General features: G+C 40.2%; 1 protein-coding gene across 2 annotated transcripts in view; it reads right to left on the bottom strand.

The window, feature by feature from the left end:
* Nucleotides 1–4,026: 4,026 nt before the first annotated feature.
* The window catches only part of ADAMTS19 (ADAM metallopeptidase with thrombospondin type 1 motif 19), a 149,924-nt gene continuing 132,983 nt past the window's right edge, over nucleotides 4,027–20,967 (bottom strand). For both annotated transcript variants that reach the window (XM_061475659.1, XM_061475658.1), the window contains exons 22-23: nucleotides 8,405–8,582; nucleotides 4,027–5,269 (exon numbers count right to left, since the gene is read on the bottom strand). In XM_061475659.1, coding sequence (XP_061331643.1) covers nucleotides 5,118–5,269; nucleotides 8,405–8,582 — 330 coding nt within the window. In that variant the 3' untranslated portion in view covers nucleotides 4,027–5,117. The remainder of the gene's footprint in view (nucleotides 5,270–8,404; nucleotides 8,583–20,967) is intronic.

A 20,967-nucleotide genomic window follows, 5' to 3' on the forward strand; every position in this document is an offset into this window, starting at 1 on the left:
CACCACAGCTCAAAAAATGGGAAAAGTTACGCCCTCTCTTCTGACAACATCCATCAGGTTTTGGCTTTTTTTTCCTGCTATTCTCATAGAGCTAATAACTTCAGACTACAGTAACCAATGACACTGATTTTTCTCCACCTCTGTGACTGCTAGCTACAAGTTCAGTAACTTGTAGTAGTAGTTTAGGCTGTTTTTCATAGCAATACAGCCTTACATTTACCCACATAAAAGTATATTGGCTAACATCTTGCCTAGTCAGTCAGTGTTGTTTCTTACCAAATGAATCAACAGTTGGTTAACCAGAAGAGCTTAATGTCATGTGCAGAGGTGGAGATCTCAGTTTTTACTCTATCCCTCAAGCCACTGATGAAAATGTTGAAAACTAAACCCAGCATCATACCTTGGGGAACCATACTGCTGACTCCTCACTATCCTGGAGGATGACCATTTTGCTTCCAATCCTTTAATCAGTTTTCAGGCCACAAAGATTGCTCCTGCATCTCTGTGTAAATGTAGTTTCTTGAATATCCTGTAATGTGGAACCTTGCTGAAGACTTCTGTGTCCACTAGATCCAGTTTGTTCAGGACACAACTGAAGCTATGCTAACTCTCTCCCACAGTCCATACTTATCCGTGTGCTCAGGGACCTTTTTATCAGCTATTTTGGCACCAGAAAAAGAACTCAAGACTCCTCAGTCTGCAGTTTAAAGGATGCCAGTCCCCTGACAGAGTAGCTCTTTGAAAACAGCTTATGCACGATGCGAAGCTGTTCTGCCATTTCCTAATTGCATTCTTCCAGGAATCTCACGAGTGCCACCCTAGATGCCTGTTAGCAGCTATCATTCCTATGTCGTCTCATATTCTTCTAAATTTCCTTCAACTTAGTTCAGTTTCTATGACATCTCTGCTACAAGGAAGGTGCAAGATGCAAGAACCTCTTCAATGTTTCAGCTGGAAAGGCCAACACTTTGTTGGGCTGGCTTCCCGCTTCTTATTTTTTTTACTAATGGTTTGAGCATCTTTTCTACAGAGCTTTTCAAATTATTTCTGAGTGCTTTTAATTTTCTGTTTACAACTGGCCTGCTAGGCTTAAGGGCTCCCATTGGTCTCCTTATTCAGGCAAGCTTTCTTTAATATCTTTTTAGATGAAGCAAATGGCTGGTTTTCTGTCACAATGAAAACTGAATGAAAAACCCCACCAAACAACCCAATCCTAAACCACACGCTGCAGAGCAAAGCAGAAAATTCCCTCTAGAATAAATGACAATGCAATTAAAACTTAGGTATAACTTTTCTTTAAGAAAGATACGAGAAGTGGTACGATTGTAACTTTGGTCACTGCTCTAGATCTCCAATGTGTATGTGGGAAGTAGTAATCCCATTGCACATGAGCCTAGCACAGACCATGGGCAAACATTTAATAAAAAAAGAAAAAAGAAATAAAGTCTAAGTGGGATTTAATTAGCAGAGAAGTCTATTTTAGCCCTTCTGAGCTGGAGTGAATTTCACCTTTACTTGTCAGCTGATCTTGACTGATTTGACATTTATGAGTTGAAATTTTTACATATACATCAGGCTGGAAGGAAAATGTATTAATGCAAAGGGATTGTTGCTGAAAAGAAAGATCAAATCCAGAAAGTGAGTAAACTCCAGTAGGAATGTCTATGAGTGCAGAAGGCTACTGCTGAACTGGAAAGGGCTGCCTGCTGTCTCCCCAGGCTGTGGCAGAACAGGCATGTGCAAGCACATCCTGCAGCATGCCACAGGCTGGGCATGTCCTCAGAATCAGAGAGTCACAGAATGGCTTGGGACCATGGAAGGGACCTTAAGGCTTATCCAGTTCCAACCCCCTGTCATGGGCAGGGACACCTTCCACTAGACCAGGCTGCTCAAAGCCCCTTCAAGCTTGACCTTGAACACTGCCAGGGATGGAGCAGCCACAACTTCTCTGGGAAACCTGTGCCAGTGCCTCACCACTCTCATAGTAAAGAATTTCTTCCTAATGTCTAATCTAAAGTCTCCCTTTTCAGTTTAAAGCCATTCCCCCTTGTCCTATCACTACATGCCCTTGTAACAAGTCCCTCCACAGATTTCTTGTATGTTCTTATAATTTTCTGATAAAGATGGTATTTTGATCTGTGCTGTTTCTCTGAAAGATGGTAAGAGTTTTATCAGAGCAGTAAGATAACTTGCTTCCAAATTCATGCAGAGAAGGAAGAGACATTTTTGCTATAGAATCATAGAACAGTTAGGGTCAGAAAGGACCTTAAGATCATCTAGTTCCAACCCCCTGCCATAGGCAGGGACACCTCCCACCAAACCATGCCACCCAAGGCTCTGTCCAACCTGGCCTTGAACACTGCCAGGGATGGAGCATTCGCAGCTTCCTTGGGCAACCCATTCCAGTACCTCACCACCCTTACAATAAAGAACCTTTATTACAATAAAGAACCTTATATCCAATCTAAACTTCCCCTGTTTAAGTTTTAACCCATTACTCCTTGTCCTATCACTACAGTCTCTAATGAAGAGTCCCTCCCAGCATCCTTCTAGGCTCCCTTCAGAAACTGGAGGGCTGCTATGGGGTCTCCACGCAGCCTTCTCTTCTCCACGCTGAACAGCCCCAACTTTCTCAGCCTATCTTTATACGGGAGGTGCTCCAAAAAAGCTATGTGGACAGAAAACTGCTGCAGAATGATTCACACACACTTTAATTAATAGTTTTGTACTATGAATGCTGAAGGAATTGCAGCCAGAGCTATCAGCATTATAGCATCCTGATTCCACTCATTACATTTGAAAAGAAGGTAGTTTTACTGTTACTGTGCAAATTTCCATCCCTGGCTCCCATTCTTTATGATGCTGTATAAGGGTGATGGAAGGATGATTTCAGCACAAGTCACTGTTTCCGGTTTTCAACAGATACAAGAAGAGCTAAAATGTACTTTTCCATTTTGAGATAAATCACTTGTTCTTGCTAGTAGAATATTCAGAAACAACAGAGTATAAGCATTCAGAATTGTGCAGATGGTATCACTAGCTGACAAAAGACTGTCCTCTGGCCCCTAGTTCAGAGACATGTTTTTGCTTGATCTTTACTTGTGATTTATGTGAGAGCAGAAGTATTAGCAGGACTGGGTACTAAATAAGTATGAAGAAAATTTAAAATAATTATTGTTTTTTTGCCTGCCAACTAGAATAATTCTATTACACTTTCAAACATGTGTCTGTGACATTGAGGAGTTATGCCCCAGAGCTACCGAATTTTCTGTGCATTGAAGCTTTTTAGTTATATAAAATAGCACATTCCATGGCCTCAATGTTATTTTTCTTTCCTTCTTTCCTTTTCAAAACCAAGAGATACTTAATTTAAAATTATATATTAGCACATCATTAAAGCTGCAGTTTTTGGATGCACAGCAATAAGATGCCAAACCAAACATTTTCACAGTAAAGCTCATACATTGATTTCAATGGGGTTTAAGACTGCAGCTAGGTATTGTTTCTGGACAGGACCGTAGTCTTTACTGGGGGCCTCAGTTTATTAAACTGCGTAGATATCTACAGCACATCTATACAGTAGGCTCTTTGTAAAGAATTAAGAGGAACAATCACTCAAAGATGCGTTCCCTTTTTGCTTTGTGTAGAAAATATGATGCCTTTCAGACTCATTCTCTGGCTGTCTTGCCTTCAGGATTTCATCACCCACATATTTTCAGAGTGTGCTTAAAGGCTTGCATGACAAAATGGAGGCAGAGGACATACCCCTCTCCTCTTGCTTGAGGTTACAGAACTCACCTGAGAGAAGTAACTTCTCCCCCGCTGAATATTGCCCTGTTATACACAACTTTTCCTCTGTCAAAACTCACACTGGCATATCCACCTGCAGCTACAGAGGGGCGCCTAAATCAGGAGGTAGAAGGCACTTCTTGTAGGGCCTACAGTAGCTGTACCTGCTGCAGTGCAGAGCTTGAAGGACTGGGCTCCCAGGCACAGATGCTCAAAAGAAAAATGCAAACAAGAAAAGACACTTTACTTTTTATTGAAAACGTAAAAATCATGTGAATCATGTACAATATTTTCTCATAAGGAAAATTTTAGCTGTTTCATAACGTTTCACAAAACTGTAAAACATTTCATTTTTATAAAGACTTTTTCATAAAACAAAGATAAAACTAAAGTAGTATTACAAAGCTATTTTCTAAATTGTCAACAGAGAACTGAAAATGTTTTAACAGATTAATTCCTAGAAGTGGCAGGAGGAGGGACTCTTCCATTTGTAAATCTGCAGAAGGACACATAAAGGTATAGAGGGGCATGGGGTTGTTTTTTTTTTTCCCAAATGTTTAAATCAAGTGACATGTTAAGAACAGTACAGATGTGGATTCATAGGATGGTACGAGTTCTAGGATTGCATTCTTCTACGCTACCTCAAACAGTGCAACAGTGATTCAGTGTAAATCTCTACAGTGTTTCATTGATTCAATACTTGTGTTCAAGTATGTGTCCATGAGAATGATCAAAAATCTCCACTTAGCAATTTTAACTTTCTTGTTTATAATATGCTATAAATTACAGTAGATTATCCCCTTCAATGTTTCAAAATCAAATGAAATGATTTCACAATACATTCTGTAATAACCTGTTCAATAATGTTAGCTTACTCACCTCAACATCTGTTGCAAAATAAAAAGATCATTCTGACTCTGAATGCCAAAAATAGAATAAAATTAAAAAGGGCTTTATTTCCATATACAACAAAACTATTCAGCTAAATTAAAATAAATTCAAGATAACATGACTTTGTTTTGGCAACAGAGAGAAGACCCTACTGAAAACAAACATTTAAAATACTAGTTACTATTTTTTAAAAATTCTGATAAATGTATCCAAAATTGTTCATATAAAAATTAAGTACAAAAATGTCAGAGGTTAAAACAAGGTTGTTGTCTAACCAAAACAATTAAGGATGTCTGGCAGGCAAAAATAAATTAATTTGATTAAATTATATGTAATCTGATAATATTTGGTCTGAAGAAGCGTGGGGTGTGTACGTGTGTGTGTGTTTATAAATAATAAGATTGCAAAGAGCTGAGAGTCAGCCAGCCTGACAGAGGTCAACTCTTTTGTTGCATTTTTTGTGCATAAAAGTCCCTGCACGTCTCACAGCACCGCTGATACCACCTCATGTCTTGACAGAGGTTCTTCTCTCTTATCACCCTGCAGTACACAGGCCACTGGTCTCCCAGGCACTTGAACGTTAAAGCAGCTGCAAAAGAACAATAACAGCAAAGTAAAATACATGTTACAGGTATGTTTATCACTGAAGAATCAGGTAGCAAAGGTGACAAGGTCACCAGAATTGAACCTGGGAAATGGAAAGGAGGACAGATATACATATTCCGCAAGACAAAAAAAAAAAATAAGATTACTCTGGCTGTAAATATTTTCAACATTAATTATTTTTAAAGCCAGCTTAATTTCTAAATTGGATTTAGTTACATTGAAGCTAATTGGTTTAATGTCATGCAGCTGTCTCCTCTTGCGAGGATGAAGTCCATCCTTCTGCCCTATAGAGAGGCAGGTAGGGGTTGAGACCAGGGCTACATGGCAGCTGCAGAGCCAGGTCCAACAAAATACGTGGAGAAGTATTTCCAACTGAAACTGCCCTCAGCCTGAGACAGAAGTTGCCACTGGAAAAATAGGAAGCCTCAGCCTGAATAATACCAAAATGGGGCTCTCAATGACTCCTACAAGGGGGATAGTGCCTTTTAAATCAGAAGCAGGTAGGGAAAAGCAGGAATTAAGGCATGGAGATTGCTGTTGGTTTTCTGATCAGCTTTTACTCAAGAAATCAAGTCCTTGTGTCATGTTGTCATAAATGGAAACTGAACAAAACTACATGATGTCTTACATCATCTTTCTTTGTAAATGAAATAACCTACTAGACCTTTAGTTTTGTCTGGCTTTTTTGATCAAAGGACCAGAAACATACTGTCTTGCTATTTTGAACACTACAGATGCCACAGTAGGAGGCACTTTTATAAGGTTTGAAGACAGCAAGTCCCATTGTACATTTCTAATGCAAATCCATTTTATCTACAATAACAGAACTTAGTGTGGAGTCAATTACCAGTTGATATGTTGGCAAATATCCTTGTCCAGGCCTAACTGTGCATTCCTTACCTTTTTCTGTTCTCTCAAAGTACATTCAAAATGTTGTTGGTGGTTTTTTTTAATTGTCTTCTGCTACATCAGTCTGATTGTATCATTCTCTTTTTAATCACTCTAATAGATCTTCCCACTTCCATGTCAAAGCCAGGCTATTAATTCTTACTTTCAGACCTTTCATGTCTTCACCCAGTTATTCAGGTTGCTCTATGAGTAGACTGTTGCTACTTTCTAACTGGGTATCCTGGCTACTGAACTGTTCTTCAGAAAACTTCTAAAATGACAAGGATATCACACTAGCCTGAAAAGCCACCACTTGGTTTAGCCTACCTCCTCCCATGGTTGTTATAACTATTCAGTTCTCTCTAGCAGTGATAAACATTCAGATTCAGAAGCCTGACTTCTGTTGTATGCCTGTTGTACAAAACAGGTGTATTTTCATTGTGTTGTCTTCTGTTTTGCTTACAAAAGCCTCTTACAGTGGTTATTATAGAAGGACCCTGGTACCAAATTTGGATATTTTGCACATTCTGTTACTTAAACTGTAGTGCATACATGGAATTAACATAGGAAAACAGTGAAAAATAGGGCATAAGAAACAGACATCATCCAAAAATCATCATAAACACCGAACTGAAAAAAAGTTTGTCTATCTCACAGAAGATCTGAGTTACTCCCCCTTTTTTAATAGAAGGGAAAGAGAAAAATCTGAGTGTACTTATGAAAGAATAGAGATGGAGTAATCCACATCAGGTTTTGCTAGCTCTATGCCCCAATCCAGAGGATCTATTCTGAATAATAGTAATGTAACTGGAGGCCAAAATAATCATATAGGCACTGCACTATGTATTTTGGAGATGTTAATGTTTCTACTGGATTGAAATCTGACTCCTGCTGGGTGAGGCTGACCTGTAGATTACTGACATCAATACTTCATAATCCATTCTACAAGGGCAGCATTTTTTTTTTTTTGTGCACTTCACATTCTGTCAAATCTTAATGAATCTGAAGCTGCATTTTTTTTTTCTGTGAAACCCTGTGATTCTCTTTAGACTGTAACACAAAGATGCTTATAGCTCACCATAGAGAAAGCATCAGTGATAGAGCAATGGCTCTTGATTCTAAGAGACGGTTGAACCAAGAAAGATAAATTACAAAGGGTGACATTAAACCAACCAAGCAAAGGAGAGGGCCATAAGCAACAGCTGCGATCTCATCCAACAAGCTGAAACAATAACTACTACACAGAAATGTTTAAAGGTTAAAAAATTCAAAGAAAATAGGGTTCACTGACTTAACTTAAAAGAAGTATTACACACAGCCTGAAATGCAAGACTTGCTTTCCTTCCAGGAGTAATTTATTTGACAGGAGGGTTTCTCTTAACAAGGGCTCTGGAAAATCAGCTGGAAAGGGCATGCTGTCTTACAGCAAGCCTTTGAATATTCCCTAAATCATGACTAAGGAGCAGATGAACAGCGTGGGGAGCTAATAGTAAGACGATCATCAACAACCCAACAGAATTAACAGTTCTGTAGTCATGCAGTAATATAATTTCTTTAAAACCAACAGCAACCTGAGTTCCTCCAGGAACAGCGAATGCCTTCATGTTACTAATTTTCCTTCATGTATTCTGATCCATCAGGCATACATCGAAGGCATTTGAACTAAAGTGGAAAGAGCTATTCGTATTTAAGGAACGAATAATGGCCTCCTTGATCTCACAGATATCACGAGAGCATAGTTTGCCCAGCTTAAAAGAGAAAACAAAATAATTTCTTACTTTAGATGGGTTTGATAAAATTAAGTGGGCAAATATATGTATATAAAGAACCAAATATAATATGCTTATAACATATAATTTATAATATATGTAATATATACATTATATATAATATATATAAATATATACAGATATATATAAATTATATATAAAATTTAAATCCTATATATATAAACATATATAATGTTTATAATCTAATATAAACATATTTTCATTTATGATGTTTTTATCCATAACATGGTTCTTCCTTGGATAACAAAACCCTTCATCATTCTGAGGTACAGTCTCTGATGTACACACTGGAAAACTGAAGCAGAGAGACAAGTTTCTGCATAGAATTTGTATCTCCCGAGTCCTAGCCCTCTGTTTCTAAACTGGGATAATCTTTACTGTGTGGAGAAAAAGAGCTAAAAACAGATTTCCAGAGGGAATGAATCATTTTGACTGCTTACCTAACCTGGGTGATGTTATTGTGTTAACATTAATTTTCTCATTGCAGGGGTGGAGTTGACAGGGTCTGTAGGCTGCAGGCTTTTCTGAGGAAAAGCATTCATTGCCATGCTTTCCTGTGATCTTGTGCATACACTGGATGACTCGGGACTGCATCCCTTTGCCACAGGTAATGGAGCACTGGAACACACAGAAGACATACATTCATTGGAAAGTTATTGCCTGTAAACATAAAGGTGAAATGCCAGACTGGGTGCAATCAACAGCTGCTCCTTCTGTTATCAGCTTTCCAAGATTTATGCTTCCATTCTATTACCTATATGAAAATCAAGTAAAAAAGCAGAAATAATTTGGAAATGTTAACTGAAGGACTGATTCCAGCATCCTTAGCTGTAAAAGTCCATTCTGTGGAACCTATGATGAAACCGAAACATTGCAATGTGCCTGAAAGGAGCAGGTCCTGTTCTGCTATATCCTAATTTACTATTAGAGGTGAAAGAGACTGAAAAAAATATAATGCTCAGTGACACTGGTGGAGAGAAGCATTTTTAATTAAGCCATTACTCCTGCTAGCGCAGAAGTGCTCCTTCTACTGAACAGTGTATGCCTCCTCTCTTCATGTCACATCTTCACATTTTCATGTGTATCCCACAAATGAAACATACGTGACACATACTGACTGGCCTTTAATAATCTTCTCATCTTGATGCCACAGAGAATGAGATGAGAAAATGTATCAGCTGAACACTGTAATGGGGATAACATTCAAATTCTATCACAGGAACTTAATATATAAAATGAAAACTTGGACAGTGCTGTACAGATGCATACAAAACCTATTCCAAACCAACAAAATACGTACTGTATTTTATGATCACTGTCCTTCACTGTTCTTTTGTGATCAAAATCTCACAGGACCTGAATACTTTTGTGTCCCTTGATATGTTCCATTACTTTAACTACAAATTGCTACCTGCTAATGATTTTGACTCAAGTACTCACAAATTTCATTAAGTTTTGGAGAAATTTACTACAGGGGACATCTTCAAATAGTAATAAATTGCTTGCAATGAATGATATGAACACTGTCTGAACATTTATGCTGGTACCATCCACATAATCCTGAAAATATTTTTATCTAAAAAATCTTAATTACATAAATATTCAGATACATTTCCTCTGGAGGCTTCAAGTAACACCTGAAAAGATACTGAAATGAGAAAAACAAGGAGGGGGTGTTATAACAAAAGAGGTTTGCTAACCATCGTGTCCCAAGGTGGGGATGGAAAAGTATAGTTTTCTGCAAAGAAAGAAAAATTTTGAGTGTAGGAAACACTAAAGGGGTTTTTACCCTTTAGCTTTGTTTATTTATGTGCTTTTGAGTGATATTTTAAACACTGTTACATGGACGCATGCCAAATGGTAAATAGATGTCTTGTACCCAAATATATACATCAAAAGAAGTGAGACTTACGTGTTCTGGACTCATGACACTCCAAGGAAGGTATAAGACACTGGGATATACACTTGAAGGATGTTTTCACAAGGGACTGAATAAGGCCCAAAGCATAGTTCAACTTGTAACCACATGAAATCAAACAGTGGCATTCTACACAGACAACAAGTAGACTTGATTTTGCAGTGATGTATATCAGTAATAACTCCATAAAGTCAAGAAAGAGCTATAATTTCTTGCAAAGTTAATCAGATACAGCCTGCATGAGCCAAGGCATGCAAAGATATTTAATTATGAATACATAATTCTGTATTCAATAGCAACCACAGTTTAACATATGAATAAATATGCTGTTTACAGGAGAAATCCAGCTGAAGTCTTTTCACAGTAGAAGTCTGTCATCAAATTTGAATTTAGTATACTGCTCTTAAATGGCATGAGGAAAAGCCTCTGAACGAAACTTCTTTTTCTGAATTGTCTGCCTTTTTCTGGTACAGCTAAAAATAATCTGACTTCCTATAATGATCAAGATTATGCAAATGGTAAATATATATAATCACAAATATGTATACTTAAATTTAATGACAAGTAGCAGCCAGAACATTGACTATAATCTTGCCAAAATTGCAGCCACTTCTTGGGTTCCTCTCTCCATAATTTCAGAGAGGCTTCTCTTTGGAATATTTTAATGTAATAGCAAGTGAGACAATGGAATAGAAAAATAAATAAATAACCTCCCCCCCAAAACAAAAGAAGAACAAAAAAACCCCAACAAAGCAACCTAAAAAATCCAACACCTGAGAATGAAGGAAATATGAAAGTAATATGCTGAAGATAATATGTTTAAAGTAATGCGACAAAGATAATTTTTAAAGATTATCATAAGGATCTTCACTTAGAGTGATTTTGTACAAAGTATTGTGTTGTGTTTTTTCTTTTTTCCATTCAGTAAAAAGCTTGCATGTTTATTAACCAAAGTCAGAGCATGTGTGAGCTTGGAGTATGTATGTATATTTTATCAGTTACAGAGAAAGAGAATAGGACAGGCAGGTGGATCTGGTACATCAGATTTCCTGAAAATAATGTATTTGTCCTTAACCTTTGGTTATCCTAAAATGAACAGGTGTGACCTCACCATTAGGAGTACTGGAGGGGAAAATGGGATTTAAAAATGCTAGACCTCTACTGACAAAACAGGCTCCACTGGTTTATCTGCTAATTCATAATGCATGACAATTTATGCTTGATGCAGATGCCTTTGTGGAGAGCACTATACTAACAGGCACATCTTCTATAAAATAAACTCTGCTCCGAAAGCTGCTCATGACTGCAACAGAGACAATATGCAACAAACAGACTGTCTCTCAGCTGATCAGTGATTAGCCCCTGAGTTTCTGTGCAGGATTTGGCAAGATTTTGGTATTAAAATTGTAATTGGTGAATTAACATTCCTTGAATGACTGAGCTGATACTGTCCTTTTTGAGATATTTCAAAGAGCACTGTGAAGCATTACAAGTTTTCTTTTCCACGATGTATACATCTTGCAAACAACTAATATTAGTCTTGCATGATCTGCTTATTAACATCCCAACTTTAGACGAAGAAAATGACACCAAATGATGACAAAATAAAACGTCTTAGTTCATATAGCAAATATGTGGCAAGGCAGCTAATAAAGAAATTCACCTCCTGTTTCATGATTTTTTTACAGAAATGTACTGATTTTTAACTTTGTATTTATTCTAATTGTAGAAAACTGAGAACATTTATTAAGTCATAGAATCATAGAATAATTAGGGTTGGAAAGGACCTTAAGATCATTCAGTTCCAGCCCCCCTGCCGTGGGCAGGGACACCCTACGCTAAATCATATCACCCAAGGCCTCGGCCAACCTGGTCTTGAACACTGCCAGGGATGGAGCATTCACAATCTCCCTGGGCAACCTATTCCAGTGCCTCACCACCCTAACAGGAAAGAATTTCCTCCTTATATCCAATCTAAACTTCCCCTGTTTAAGTTCTAACCTGTTACCCCTTGTCCTATCACTACAGTCTCTAATGAAGGGTCCCTCCCCAGCATCCCTATAGGCCCCCTTCAGATACTGGAAGGCTGCTATGAGGTCTCCATGCAGCCTTCTCTTCTCCAGGCTCAACAGTCCCAACTTTCTCAGCCTGCCTTCATACGGGAGGTGCTCCAGTCCCCTGATCATCCTCTTGGCCCTTCTCTGGACTTGTTCCAACAGTTCCATGTCCTTTTTATGTTGAGGACACCAGAACTGCACACAATACTCCAGGTGAAGTCTCACAAGAGCAGAGTAGAGGGGCAGAAACACCTCCTTCCACCTGCTGGTCACGCTCCTTTTGATGCAGCCCAGGATACGGTTGGCAAGCGCACACTGCCGGCCCATGTTCATTTTCTCATCAACAAACATGCCCAAGTCATTCTCCATAGGGCTGCTCTCAATCTCTTCTCTGCCCAACCTGTAGCTGTGCCTGGGATTGCTCTGACCCAGGTGTAGGACCTTGCTCTTGGCATGGTTAAACTTCATGAGGTTGGCATCAGCCCACCTCACAAGCGTGTCAAGGTCCCTCTGGATGGCATTCCTTCCCTCCAGCGTATCAACCGAACCACACAGCTTGGTGTCATTGGCAAACTTGCTGAGGGTGCACTCAATCCCAGTGCCCATGTCAGGGACAAAGATGTTGAACAAGACCGGGCCCAACACCGATCCCTGAGGGACACCACTCGTTACTGGTCTCCAGCCGGACATTGAGCCATTGACCACAACTCTTTGAGTGCGGCCATCCAGCCAGTTCTTTATCCACCGAGTGGTCCATCCATCAAATTGATGTCTCTCCAATTTAGAGACAAGGATGTGGTGTGGGACAGTGTTGAACGCTTTGCACAAGTCCAGGTAGATGACATCAACTGCTCTACCCCTGTCCATCAAATCCGTAGCCCCATCATAGAAGGCCACCATATTGGTCAGGCAGGATTTCCCCTTAGTGCAGCCATGCTGTCTGTCACCAAGCACCTTGTTGTTTTTCATGTGCCTTAGCATGCCTTCCAGGAGAATCTGCTCCAAGATTTTGCCAGGCACAGAGGTGAGACTGACTGGTCTGTAATTCCCCGGGTCATCCATTTTCCCCTTCTTGAAAATGGGTGTTATATTTCCCTTTTTCCAGTCATCAGGAACTTCACCTGTCTGCCATGATTTCTCAAATATGATGGACAGCGGCTTAGCAACTGCATTTGCCAGCTCCTTCAGGACCTGCGGATGGATCTCATCAGGACCCATGGACTTGTGCACGTTCAGATTTTTAAGATGGTCTTGAACCAGCTCATCTCCTACAGTGGGCTGAAGGTCTTCATTCTCACAGTGCCTGCATCTGCCTTCCAAGACTTGGGTGGTGTGGTCAGAGCCTTTGCCAGTGAAGACCGAGGCAAAGAAGTCATTCAGAACCTCAGCCTTCTCCAAATCCTGTGTAGCCAGTTCTCCTGAGAGCTTCCTGAGGGGGGCCTACATTCTCCCTAGTCTGTTTTTTATTTGCTATGTACCTGTAGAATCCCTTCCTGTTATCTTTCACATCCCTAGCCAAGTTTAATTCTAACTGGGCCTTAGCTTTCCTAACCTGGTCCCTAGCTTCCCGGACAACATCCCCGTACTCTTCCCATGCCACCTGTCCTTGCTTCCACTTATTATAAGCCTCTCTTTTTGTTTGAATTTTCCTCAGGAGCTCCTTATCCATCCAAGCAGGTCTCCTGGCCCTCCTGCTGCACTTCCTTCTGGTTGGGATGCAACACTCCTGAGCTTGTAGCAGGTGATCCTTGAATATCAAACAACAGTCTTGGGCCCCCCTGCCCTCTAGGGCTGTATCCCATGGAACCTTCCGAAGCAGGTTCATGAAGAGGCCAAAGTCTGCTCTTTTGAAGTCCAGGGCAGTGAGCTTGCTGCACGCTCTTCTCACTGTCCTGAGGATCTCAAATTCGAGCATCTCATGATCGCTGCATCCAAGACTGCCCTGGAGCGTCACATTCCCAACCAGCCCTTCCCTGTTGGTGAGCACGAGGTCAAGCACGGCACCTCTCCTTGTTGGCTCCTCTATTACTTGCAGAAGGAAGTTGTCTTCTACACAATCGAGGAACCTCCTGGATTGCTTGTGCCGGGCCGTACCGTCCTTCCAACAGATGTCAGGGTGGTTGAAGTCCCCCATGAGAACAAGGGCCTGTGAGCGTGAGGCTTTTCCTACCTGTCTATAGAGTGCTTCATCCACAGGTTCTCCTTGATCAGGTGGTCTGTAACAGATCCCCACAGTAATGTCTCCCGTAGCTATATTCCCTTTAACCCTGACCCACAGACTCTCTGTGGACTGCTCACCTGTCCCCAGACACAGTTCCATACTCTCCAGCCTATCCCTAACATAAAGGGCAACCCCCCCTCCCTGCCTGCCAGGCCTCTCTTTTCTAAAGAGCCTGTAACCTTCCATTCCAACACTCCAGTCATAGGAGCCATCCCACCATGTTTCTGTGATGCCTGTTATATCATACCCCCGTAGACGTGCACACATCTCTAATTCCTCTTGTTTGTTCCCCATGCTACGGGCATTTGCATAGAGGCATCTGAGCCAAGCTCCAACTGAAGCTGGCTCATTGGCTGGAGCGGCTGGGATATCTCTACATTGCTCCAAGCATTTATTACAGGTGCTGGCAACTGACTGGGTGTGTTGGAATGGAATGATGCCCCCCTCCCCCAGCACATCTAGTTTAAAGCCTCCTTGACCAGCCTGGCAAGCCTCCTACCAAGGCTGCTCTTCCCTTTCTTTATCAGACCAGCTCCACCAGTCCCCACTAGACCTGGCCTACAAACTTGGGTCCCGTGTTCAAGACACCCAAACCCCTGACTATGACACCACCCTTTTAACCAGTTATTAACCTGGTTAATCCTCCTAGCTTTTTTTAGGTCCTCCCCTGTACCCTGGAGAATTGATGAAAAGACCACCTGAGCTCCAGAGCCCCTAACCACCTCTCCCAGGGCTCTGTAGTCCTTCTTTATGTTCCCCAGGCTACTACTATCTATATCCCTAGCACCCACATGTATCACCCGGAGTGGGTAATAGTCCGTGGGACTTACTAGAGCAGGCAGCCTCTCTGCCACATCCCTGATCCGTGCCCCCAGTAGGCAACACACCTCCCTTGAGACGGAGTCAGGCAGACAGACGAGTGCTTCTGTCCCTTTCAGTGTAGAGTCCCATACTACTACGACCCGCCGCTTTTTCCTGGCAGCACCAGTAGAGATCTTCTTTACCAGTGCATCAGCCGGCTGTTTCTGGCTCGAGTGCGTTTCCTCATTAGCCCCCTGCAGGACAGCAAAGCGGTTCTGCGTGGGGACAGGGGATTTAGGGGGAAGCCCCTTGCTTTTGGTTGTCCTTTTTCTTCTTTTTTTTTTTTTTTTTTTTGTCACTAATTCCCAGCTTCCCAGGTTAACGGCCTCCTTCTTTCCTTCATGAGCTAGAGGTGAAGCTCGAGGCCCCTGCACAGTTCAGGCCAGGAGCAAGGGTTCCTGCTTCCTCTCAGCTTCCCTGACATCTCGCAGCCTATTGACAGCATTCCGCAGCTCAGGCCCTGCTGCAGGAGGACCTCCACCAGGGAGCACCGAGTGCAGCCCTGCCCATTGTGCACCCTCCCCTCACCAGACCAGTGCAGGCACTCTCTACACCCCGAGCTCTGCACTGCAGACTCCCCTCTCATCGGCTCTGTCTGGGTGCCTACGCTGGCCACCGCCGGGGCAGCCAGAGCAGAGCTCCCGGACCGGGCCCTGCTCATACGACGAGTGTTCACCATCCTGCTCGCCTGCCCGCTCGAACGGCCACGCAAACTGCCTCGACCTGCTCTGTTTGCCCACTCTGTTCGCCGCGCTCCTGGTCGCTCGCGCTCCCTGGGGCAGGTTTTTAACCAGTCAGGGCTGGTGCTGCGAAGAGGCAGGGCTACTGCACTGTGATTTACAATAAAAACTGTCAAAGCCAGCCTGCTCAGTTTACAAATAAAGAGGTTTTTTCAAACCACTAGTGTTTTAAAATTAACCGTGAATCTGACAGTCAAGCTGTGTTCTTTCCAGTTCGCACATCATCATCAGCAGCAGTGTCTGACTTCAGAATTGAGAATGCTATTGATTGGAAGACAGAAAAAAAAAACCAAGCCCACATCTATATTATCTCACATTCAAGGTAGTATGAAATAGGGAAAAGACACTTCAGGTATGGCATTTAGTAGTGCATTTGCTAGCTACAAACAGTGAGATATATCTTTATCTTCATGAAGTGGTCTTAAACCTGAATTTGTGCTGCATGCACATCAGCCAACTGCTGGTATAACTGAGAGCAGTCACTGAATACTGGAGGATAAAAGTCATCATATTTTTCTTTTTCACTCTGCAGCACTATGGACTTGGTCCAGTTTCACTAGGAGACACCTCAACTCTGCAAACCAGTTAGATGCAACTCAGAGTAACCCTCATTTTGATGGTCATTTTACTCCATATGCATCTGTACATTCTAGCTGAAGCAGATTCTTTCAAAACTGTCTCCTAAGGCTACCTCACTTTTGGTTTTCTCTCACTGAAAATACTCAACCTGAGGCAAATACCTCTCACTGGATGTATAGCTGTCACATTTTAGGTAGCACTTGTGGTATGAAGCTAAAGCTGCACAGTTGCTGTACACTTATGGAGTTTTCAAGTTCAGAACTGTAACAAAGCTTTCAACTTACGGGAAACAAAAAATACTTTTATTTTTACATATTAAGCAGTGAATTTAATCAGAAAGCAGCCTGTCAAAACTGCTTGTATTTTCCATGATTTTATATATAAACATAAAGTTTACATACATAAAATTTACAGAAAATGCCCACTCCAATCTGTAGCAACTTGCATCAATTCAGCAGATCAGAGAAGCTGTAGCTGCCCCATACTTGGCAGTGTTCAAGGCTAGGTTGGACGGGGCTTTGAGCAACCTGGTCTAAGGGAAGGTGTCTCCGCCCATGGCAGGGATTTGGAACCAGGTGACCCTTAGTATCCCTTCCAACCCAAACTATTCTATGATTCTATGATTATTCTTACCCCCTCCACCTCCCAGATGTCACTCTTGCATAAACTATACTTTCTGTTTGATGGTTAATTACATTTTACTCCTGACTGTTCAGATGACCTACACTTTCAGGCCATATAGCTGATTAGTAAAAATTCCCATAGGACAACTGTGTTTGTAGGTTTAGACTAAATGTTCTAATACGCAGCCAGAGGTTTTTTTATGAGGCTGTTAATCTGTGCATTTTGGACACAGTCCTAAAGGTACTGTAAAACAGTTCAAGCAGCAAGACATGTAAAACAGTCCTGTTAAAGATTGCAAAAAAATCCTGGATAAATATAGTTAACAGCTATGTTTTTTGAAATTTTTTCTTTCTTTCAAATAAAATCTATCCACCCTGTTTGAATTTTGTCCTACTTCTGAACTTCTTCTAGACATAATTTCAAGGACAGAAACCTAGGCGTTAAATATAACAATCCCTATACTTGGCATGCACACCCGTTACCCAAGATTCCTTCTTTCTATTCCCTGCCAAAGATATATATTTTGGAGAGAATACATATTCCCAGGGCCAACAGCTGAGGAAGTTGCTGTAATGCATTAGCTGCTTCCAGCTGGCCTTCATAAGAAGTAGGAATTCCTAAATTAAGGGAAAAATTGTCACTGGCAGACAGTAATGGTCAAAATGCATCTTTCTGCCAAGACAATAGGCAATCACTGCTGAGGCTGATACAATCCCCAGTGAAAAACCTAATCTGTGACAATATTAACAGAATTGACCTGGACAATTTATTTTCAAGAATAAATGGGATTGTTCAATAAAAAGGTTTTACAAGTCTAAGTAGCATTCAAAGTGGAGAGTGATGTACTCATAACGAAACTCAGTGATGAGTCCTACTGGAAATTATTAGTAAAGCATTCCTAATCATTTATGTATAGGTTCATCAGTTCCAGCATTTAAGCAGTTTCAACCTTCTCATAAAGTGAGTGTGAAACAAGGATAGCAAGCAATCAGAATTGAGCGACAGGATGCATATTTGCTGACATGCTTGCAATCTTTTTTCTGCAACTTGTATTTTTATGAGTTTTACTTCTGAAGGCAGGTAGTATATAAAGAGGTGCATCTGTTTTCAACGAAGATTTTGTACTGGATTTAGCAATATTCTTAAAGGTTACCTAAATAAAGCAAATAATCTGCAGTTTATTTCAGCACTTTTTTTTTTTAATAAAAGCATTTATGAATAGCATAAGTAATAAAAAAAGAGGGTCTAATGGATCCAAACCTAAGATGGAGTCTGAGTTCTCCCATGCATCATTTCCAGGAAGGTGTTTCTGCCTCTTTCAATTCTGACACACCCAACACCTCAGTATGCCAAATTTAAAATTCAGAACTGGTCCTAAGCTTAGCTGAAAAAATTCTGCTGTAGGTCTCCTAAGTTTAGCAAGTTTGCGTTGCCCTTATTTCTTTTACTCTCCCCCCTTTTTCCTTCTAGCTCTTCTTTCTACAAGAATTGCTACTGAATAACTGTTCAAAACCATAAGACTTTAAAGTGAGACAGACAGAGCCACAGCTCACCTTAGGCAAGTTGGTCTAGAGATAAGGATCCTGTGAAGGAAACTCTCATCACTTTATATCAGGAATCTAGACCTTTGTTTTCTCTTTTTTTTTTGTTTTAAAAAAGAGAAATCCTAGTTAGCTTCCCATGCAGAACAATTCAGTTCTTTGGTGGATGATGTGAAACTGCCTTTGGTAACAAGACAAGAAGCAACTGAAAGTTTACAAGTAAAATTTGGTTGAGGAAAGACATGTAGAATTCGGTGAAATATGATTATTAATGAGACAAAAACAAAAAATATTTTCTTTCTCGGACAGTATATAAAAATCTGTACTTGAGAGTGTCATTACTCATTTACTCTGAGTCAATACTGGGGTTTGAAAGGGTTCAATCTCAGCAGACTCACTGGTCTCAGCTCAGAAATAGCAAACTCTTTGTATTTGAAACCCAGGTTCAGTTCCCCTATTTCCTTCTTGGATGAACTGATGAAATGTTGTGTCCCACATAATGATTTAAAAATCTTGATGTCCCAGTGAAATTATTTTGTTAGGACAGGGGGACTTTTAAGTGCACTTAGGAAGCCTGCTTGGAGAACTACTGGTGGGACAAGAGCGTCCTCAAGCTCAGGGAAGGCTGACACAGCATCTACTTCTTACTGGACTATGTAAGGAACAGGTAGAATACCCTTGAATTTTGAAGGGAAAATTTCTTGCAAGACTAAAGAGTTTTGTAAGGGGGCCCACAGAATAGATTTGGATCCCTCTGGAACCAGAAAATTAGCAAATAGTAAAGGCATTTTTTTCTGGTGGATTCTGCCACTAGCCTTATACTGACTTAAAAACCTTTATGATTAATATTTTCTTTTCCTCTACAAACAGAAATCTGATTATCACCATATTATTAAAAAAAAATTACTAAGATAAAAGTTCCTGAAAACTTCAGCGTTAAGCTGCAAAGACGCCATTTATGACAACCTGGAATACTGATCCACAAAAATAATGGACTATATTAAAGCCTCTAATTGCCAAACCCCCAGATCAAGGCAGATATCAGCATTTTTCTTCCATCATTAATGAACTATGTCAAAGCACGGACAAAAACTGTAGGACTGTAATAGACGTAGGAAACCATGTTTCTCTATATGCTCCAGATGTACTTTAATTTCATATGATTTTCCATTTTGTATTTATAATTTCTAAGAATCTATATTTAATACATAAATACATTCAAGTTTTAAGACCATTTTAAGCATGCCTCCATCTGAAAATAATCGGTTCTTTATTCTTATTTAGGACCTTAGCACTTTGTTATGTAGTATTTGACATCAGAACATGGGTGGATTTTACAAAAATAAGCTGGTGAATGATCAAATGATCATTTACCCATCAGCATTCTACACGGCTGTAGTATTCTACAGTAAAAAGTGGAGATTTTCAGGCTTATTGATTACATACAAATAGATCCCCAAAGAACATTTCTTAAATGGCAGGGCAAGCTTAGCTTTTCTATTTTAAAAAAACCAACCAAACTGAAAAAAAAAAAGTTAGGCAATTCTTCCAAAACTCAAGTCAAAGTTTCACCACTACAGTGCTACCTCTTTTTTTCAGGTAAAGATGCCCAGCAAAATATGTATCCTTGCTTAAGCTTAAATGTGATATACTCTAACTGAAGACCATTACAATTTATAGATCTATAGGGCAATCATAAAATTCTTCCAATGCTCCTCAATGATGTGAAGCCCTAGCTTGTATTTTCCCAGTTCTGTGAACTGTGTTTCTCCTTCATGGTTTCTAAAGGAAATAAAAATAAAGCTGAAATCAAATATTCAACTTTTTGTTTTTTTGTTGTTGTTAAATAATACAGATCTGTGACAGTTGTGATACTCTAAGAAGTGAAAGCAAACCAAGCACCATTTCTTTAGGATCTTTACCCTCCCGCCAAGGAAAGAAACAACTCCACCCAACAGCAGTTTTACAGAACTATGTCTTGTTTTCAATGTTGTTATGGATATTTTATCAATTCTGAAGATACTAAAGGTTTTACTAAGGATGTATGTTACTTTCAAAGTATGTCAGCAAAGAAACGTGAAGAAAAAAATTACTTGTTAGAGCCATGTGATAAAATTGGTTGTACAGATGGAACTTGTAACTCTGTAAGAGGATACACAGTGGATTAAACTCAATACTGCCCAAACTTTGTATGTCATACTGTATATATTGCTGCCATTAGTGTTTAGTGATTATTATATCTCACACTTTCATATCCGAGATACCACTGCATGGTATTTTGGCAGATGACTTTCCATTGATTATGGATTCCATTATTATTCCATTGATCAAACAGACAGGAATCTGGAAGCGGTTAGATTTGACAACCTCAAAATTACCTTTATCTTTTCAATGAAATTAGTTGAGTATGTCATTCTGGACTGATGAAAATGAACTCTTAGCTCATTAATAATTTAACGTTA

The sequence above is a fragment of the Pezoporus flaviventris genome, unplaced genomic scaffold (genome assembly GCF_033815535.1).
Source record: "Pezoporus flaviventris isolate CSIRO_AGI_PZ_B2104156 unplaced genomic scaffold, CSIRO_AGI_Pfla_v1 ptg000086l, whole genome shotgun sequence".
Classification (NCBI taxonomy): domain Eukaryota; kingdom Metazoa; phylum Chordata; class Aves; order Psittaciformes; family Psittacidae; genus Pezoporus; species Pezoporus flaviventris.